Here is a 7,332-nt window from a genome sequence, read left to right on the forward strand (position 1 = left end):
AAAAGAAGTCACTAGATATGCACTCACTGGTAAGTGGATATTAGCCCAGAAACTTAGAATACCCAAGATACAATTTGCAAAACACAAGAAAATCAAGAAAAAGGAAGACCAATGTGTGGATACTTCATTCCTCCTTAGAATAGGGAACAAAATACCCATGAAAAAAGTTACAGAGACAAAGTTTGGAGCTAAGACAAAAGGATGGACTATCCAGAGACTACCCTACCCAGGGATCCATCCCACAGTCAGCCACCAAACCCAGACACTATTGCATATGCCAGCAAGATTTTGCTGAAGAGACCCTGATATAGCTGTCTCGTATGAGGCTATGCCAGTGCCTGGCAAATACGGAAGTATTCACAGTCATCTTATTGGATGGAACACAGGGCCCCCAATGGAGGAGCTAGAGAAAGTACCCAAGGAGCTGAAGGGGTCTGCAACAATATGAACTAACCAGTACCCCCAGAGCTCATGTCTCTAGCTGGATATGTAGCAGAAGATGGCCTATTCGGCCATCAGTGGAAAGAGAGGCCCATTGGTCTTGCAAACTTTATATGCCCCAGTACAGGGTCAAGAAGAGGGAGTGGGTGGGTAGGGGAGCAGGGCGGGGGGTGGGAGGGGTATATGGAACTTTTGGGATAGTATTTGAAATGTAAATAAAGAAAATATCTAATAAAATAAAATTTTAAAAAATACTGTGAGTCTACTACAAATGCTCATTTCAGAGTGGCAGACTCAGCAGTGCCTTAGGTTCACCTAGTTGGGCCTTTCTGCTGCACCCAACACTATGCATTGTTTCCTTCTTTATAGAAGACTCCTCTTCTTCCTCAGACATTTCAGTGTTTAATGTTCTCAGATTCCATCCTCATTTTCTTAGCCTTGTTTACTCTTCTGAGATTATAGATTTCCTCTCATCATGTCAGCTTTGATGTCTCCCCAAGTATCAGCCCCTAGTGTCAGTGGGCTGCTAGATAGCTCTAACAGTCTTAGAACTTCCCCCACCAATTCAAAGATTTTAAAACAAAATTAATCATTAATCCTAACTTTCCCCATAAACGCTAAATGAATATAATTCTTTTAGCTAAAAGCATCATAGCCACCAAGTACCAAGCTGGAGAACTGGGTGTGTCACCTTTCACTTCCCTTCACTAGCCCAGAAGCTGCTCACTTTCCTTCGAAACGTTTGTTTCTTTCTCCCTTTTCCCAGTCCCAGCATATGTCATAGAATCTAGCTAGTCTCTCCACAGCTGTTTGTTCTCTTCAGCTTTGCCCTCTAAGCAAAAACAAACACAAAAAATGAATGTCTACCCTTGCCCAGTGGCTTCTCATTTGTGTTGGAAGGAAGTCACTTTAATGAAATGAATATGTAGTCCTTATCATATGGCCCATCCCTATCATATCATTTTTACCCCACATGTAGACAAGTCTGATTTCATGTGGTTTCTCTCTAAATAGAGAACCAATTTGTTTTCATACACTTGATATCATTCATTTTGTCTACAATTATGTAACTTTAATTATTCTTTAATTTATTTCTTGCCAAAACAGCTACCTGTTCCAGAAAGTTTTTCTAACAGTTCTGTCAGAACTGGGCTGGGCAAATCTCCTGTGGACTATCTTGCCCAGGGCCTCACTGTGATGAGCACACTAAGTTCTCCAGTGAGCATTTATTGTTTCTCTTGTCAGAAAGATCAATGAAGACACAGAAAGGAGAATACAAATTCGTTTGAATTGCTTATACCCCATCCTAGACACAAACTACAAATGTAATCCCACTTCAAAGTCCAGAACCTGGCAATTGATGCTAAATGAAAGTGACTGACAGGAAGAAGTGTATTAAAATAAATCAGAGAAAATCTAGTAGGTTCCTTGTTATAGTATAATAGTTCATAGTGATCTGATTTCTGATGTTTGTGCTTATGCTGATATTTTTATTCAAGATAGTTAAGCTAAAATTAAATCCAAATAAGTAATTTAATTTATTTGCTTCTAGATAGCAAAACTAATTGAAAAACTCTTTGGCCAACAATCTCTGGCCCAAATTGAAAACTATCCCATGGGCAAGAACCAGTCCCTGGCACTATTAATGATACTCTGTTATGCTTGCAGACAGGAACCTAGAATAGTTGTCCTCTGAGAGGCTCCACCAAGCAGTCAATGGAAACAGATGCAGAGACCCACAGCCAAATCTTAGATGGAGCTTGAGGAGTCTTGTGGAAGAGTTGGAGGGGAGGACTAAGGAATCCAAAGAAGAACTCAAGAGGAAGACCAACTGTACTGGCTAGTTTTGTGTCAACTTGACACAGCTGGAGTTATCACAGAGAAAGAAGCTTCAGTTGGGGAAATGCCTCTATGAGATGCAGCTGTAAGGCATTTTCTCAATTAGTGATCAAGGGGGAAAGGCCCCTTGTAGGTGGGACCATCTCTGGGCTGGTAGTCTTGGTTCTATAAGAGAGCAGGCTGAGCAAGCCAGGGGAGACAAGCCAGTAAAGAGCATCCCTCCATGGCTTCTGCATCAGCTTCTGCTTTCTGACCTTTTTGAGTTCCAGTCCTGACTTCCTTTGGTGATGAACAGCAATGTGGAAGAGTAAGCTGAACAAACCCTTTCCTCCCCAACTGTCTGTGCAGGAATAGAAACCCTGACTAAGTCACCAACAGAGTCAACTAACCTGGATCCTTGGGGGTTCCCAGAGACTGAACTACCAACCAAAGAGCAAGCATGGGTTAGATCTAGAAACCCACACGCATATGTAGCAAAGGTGTGGATTGGTCTTCATGTGGGTCCACCAATAATTGGAGTGGGGGCTGTTCTTGAATTTGTTTCCTGTCTGTGGATCCCATTCGCCTAAGAGGGCTGTCTTGTCTGGCCTCAGTGGGAGAGAATGAATCTAGTCCTGCAGAGACTTGATGTTCCAGGCTGGGTTGATAGCAGGGCAAGCTCCTCCTTCTCAGAGAAGGAGAGAATAGGAGGGGAATTGGAGGGGACTGACAAGAGAGGGAGGCTGAATATTGGGCTGTAAAATTAATTAATTAATTAATTAATTAATTAATTAATGAAAACTGTAGCACTTTAATAAAAAAGAAATAAAGGAAGGAAGGAAGGCAGACAGACATACTGTTGTGTCTTGGAAACAGATGTAATTTATCACCCAAGGTATAATTTAAAGAGATATGCTATATATAAGCTTCCTAAAGTGGGAAATCAGCAGGAATATCAAAACCCTGTAGAAATAACCCTCAGTACCACTATGCTATTTAGAACATGGAAAACTACTTACATGCAACAGTAGTACAGCAGCAAGAAAAGACTGTCCTTGACAGTACCCAATGTCTTCATCGAACACCGAGTAGGCCTAGAGAAAGATAATGAAAAAGTCATATTAAGAAGACTCATAAATTTAGCTTACATGTTGGCTGCCATCAGGTGCCTGCTTGCCCTATCTCTGACCTTCTGTCACATTTACACTGATGTTTCCATTTGGATCCATATCTGTGCATCAGAACTCCTCTAAGATACCTTTTCCAAAGCAGCCCTACATGTTCCAGTATCACAGGCTCCTCCTCAGGATATGAAATAAACAGACACTCAGATACCTAAATTATTACTTTAGCCAAGGTACATGAACCATGAGAACCCTGGGTAAATGGTGGGGGATTACAAGGCTGATATGAGAGTTCCAGGGCACTACAATAGAAAAAAATCAAAGCTTCTCAAAACTCTAGTATGAATTCATCATTCTAATAAACAAAGTCAATTAACAACTAAAACCTCCAAACAAGGTATCCAACTTGTTGACAGTTGCCAAGAGCCACTAACACTATGGCCCAACACAAAACTATAACCATTAGTGATTTTTTTTCAGGTGTGAGTTTATAAAATGTGAGCTTACAGATGGCATTGCTTTGCCATGTTAAAAGGTTGTATATACCTGCTGTAAGCCTTTAATGATCTTTAAATGCTCTCCCATTTTCTAAATGCTGCTGAGTAAAAATGGCTCTTGTTATGTCTATTGCTAGACAAGGCAGACGCATTTAAAATTGCCCTGCACATTTTGCAGAATGTCCAAAGGTACATCAGGCTGAGAACATGCACCCACTACTGCAGGCTCTTTGGCTATTCCATACCATTCCCTTCATTTTAACCATGCCAGGTGAAAACTGGCAAGAGTCCACTCAGGAGATACAGCACTCTCTTGAGAAGGAACAAATGTACCATTTAGTTTGACATGAGTCTGTTTGTCTTCAGAGGAAAAGAAATAAAGTTGTTCCCTTAATAATTTCTAACTAGTAGTTTAAACACTTGAAGACCATATAGCAGTTTTTGGGAGTTTGAGTCAGCAAAGGCAGAATGTTTATTAAAAATGGAAGATAAATTAGAAAGACCTTCTGTGAAAATCCAGATAGCTAATGTTTTAGATTTTGAGGGATAATCATATTATATGTCAAAGTTGAAATGACGTCAAGGGAAGTATGAAAACAGGCTTTGTGGGTTCGTGCTTCCTGAAATTGAAAAAAGTTTAGGTGCTGCCATATTTATAAAAGCCAAGAATCCCAGAGCTAGGCAAGCACCAAGCCCATGTGCATACTTTATCTGAGAGGATTTCCATTCAACTGTGTATATGAAGACTTCCTGCCTAGAGCATTGGTTATTAAATATTTTTTTGTACTTTTTTCCAGTACTGAGGATGGCCCCCAGGGCCTGCTCCATGCCTTGGCAAGCATTCTGCACTGGCCTACTGCCTACCCTTGTAATTCTTTTTCTGTGTATAATACAGTCAGGTAAGCATATACATACATTTGATTTTCAGAATGTTTGAACTGGGGCATTGTGCATTGCTATCATTACAGAGCACTGACGATCAACCCTCCAAAATGCTCCTTGTGCCTCTATAGTCTAAAATCTCCACTAGACATTAACTGAACTATATTATACAACATATTTATAATTTTAAAAAGTAACTCATAATGTCAGATATACTCTTGTATCTGGATTCTCATAACCTCAGAGAGAAAAATGAAAAGAAAACGCTTAAAAATAGGATCAATGTGGCAACCTTTTCACTAATAGATGAAGAAGAGTAGGGTAAAGCTGTCCAACTTCTTCTTGTTTGGTATTAAAATAAAATAAAACCAATCTATACATCCTATTTTGTACAAACCTAACTAGTAAAGAAGTATAAGACACTGTTATCATTTGACATCATATGTCCAGTCTTTCAGATGTCAACCAACATTTAATGGTAGAATGTCTGCCTTGCATGAAACAAGGTCCTAGGGCCACTCTCCAATATGGAGGAAGGAGGAGGGACAAGAGGAGAGAGGGAGGGAAGGAAGGACAAAGGGGCTTTAGCAGGGACTCATCCTTTCTAAAAGCACAGTGAAGTCACTATCTTCCATATTACCACAAATTCTCATTCCTAGGATAACTACATCTCCTTGGTATTTCTGCAAAATTGTTAAAACATGATCTGCACACTTGAAAGTTTCCTAAGTAGGTGGGTAAATAGTAGAGGCATCCAATTCATGCCAGTACCAAAAATAATAAAGTAGCCTAATTTTGTGCCTAAAATTTTGTTTTTATTATTTAGAAATATATGTTACTATGATTATACTTTATAACTCAGTATTTTTTGTTTAGCTTATAAGACATAAATTTTTGTTTTGTATCTTGAGACAGGGTTTCTCTGTGTATTCCTGGCTGTACTGGAAGTCGCTCTGTAGATCAGACTGGCCTTAAACTCAAAGATCCATCTGCCTCTGCCTTCTGAGTGCTGGAATTAAAGGTGTGTGCCACCATTGTCTACCTATAAAATTCTATTTAGAAGGTTACAACATTTTATTATATTAAGAGAGAAAGATCACTAACAAAAAATAAGGGACTGGCTCTTTGTCCCTTAAGTGTTAAGTCCCTAAATCCCTTGGCCTGACAATGAAAACAAGCCTATGACATACCATTTTATTAAAATACTTTCATCCTAAGGAGATAAGGGAATACAAAAAGATATACATAAACAGTTGAAAATTAAAAATTCAAATGTTCTTTTCTTGGCTTATATAAATATGTAATAAAACTATTTTCCTGGGTGCTTTTAATTACAAAGAAAGAAAAAGGCACATCTCACACTTAAGTGTCTCATTCCAGAGCATAGGGTCTTTGCTGTTATCTGTATTTACATTGTGGATCTCTAGGTCTGAAGATGTGTTGACCTGCATAGCCAAATTCAGGAGATGATAATAAAACTTAACTCTCAAGCACAACTTTTTATATTTGATACACACTCAGAAAATACTCAAAAAACTAATTCTTTATATGACTACAGCTAGGAAATGTAGAGGAATAATAATCACAAAGTTCCAGGGTGGTTCACTTGTATAGGAGAAGACTTAACCCAAAGGAGAAATGGGGTTAATGAAAAATACTGGCAATATTTCTCCTAATTTTTAAGTAAAAAATATTATTTACTTTTAAAATCATAAATACAAATTAAACATGTTTGAAATGTTTCATAATTTTAAATTTTAATTTAAATATTTAAAAAGTACTCATCAGTAACCATTCAATAGTTTGTATTTTAACTTGGGTATCACCTCCAGAATACAAATATATAAAAGACACAAAGTAGTTTTCACTGGAGTTTAAACACACACACACACACACACACACACACAGAGTCATTTTGTTGTCTTCACCATACCTATGTTCTATGAAGTTATCAAGACACTAGACCTACAATTCTGAATTATTTTCTTCAGGTTAGAAAGGGTCTGGCTCCTATGTACCTTTGGCTGCAACATTTTCAGCAATCAATCACTAGCATAACTACATTGTAAATGTAATTCTTAAGGCAACAGATTTAACACATACTATAGACTCTTTATTATTTAACAAACTCATGCATCAATGAGGTGTATATATATATATATATATATATATATATATATATATATATATATATAAAATCACAGATATATCACAACTTCTCAGCAGCTAGCAGCATTAGCCAGTACTTTAGTGCTGCACTTGAGAGTCATGGTACACACCAAATCACCAAGAGAAAAGAAAACCTATAGCAATAAATATATTGTGATGCTTGTTTACAGTGAGAGCTAAGCATCAAACAATTCAAAATTCTCTATGAATGCTTGGAACAAATGAACAAACAATAACAACAAACAAAATGTAATTTTGTATTAGTGCTGCTTTTGAGGTTGCAATAAATTTTACTACGTAAGATGAAATAAGCCGGGCGTGGTGGCGCACGCCTTTAATCCCAGCACTCGGGAGGCAGAGGCAGGCGGATTTCTGAGTTCGAGGCCAGCCTGGTCTACAAA

General features: G+C 38.2%; 1 protein-coding gene across 2 annotated transcripts in view; it reads right to left on the reverse strand.

Annotated features, from left to right (window-relative positions):
• The window catches only part of Rabgap1l (RAB GTPase activating protein 1 like), a 551,913-nt gene that overhangs the window by 213,996 nt on the left and 330,585 nt on the right, over positions 1-7,332 (reverse strand). For both annotated transcript variants that reach the window (XM_021173796.2, XM_021173811.2), the window contains exon 15: positions 3,279-3,353. In XM_021173796.2, the coding sequence (XP_021029455.1) occupies positions 3,279-3,353 (75 nt within the window). The remainder of the gene's footprint in view (positions 1-3,278; positions 3,354-7,332) is intronic.

The sequence above is a fragment of the Mus caroli genome, chromosome 1, assembly GCF_900094665.2.
Source record: "Mus caroli chromosome 1, CAROLI_EIJ_v1.1, whole genome shotgun sequence".
Taxonomy (NCBI): domain Eukaryota; kingdom Metazoa; phylum Chordata; class Mammalia; order Rodentia; family Muridae; genus Mus; species Mus caroli.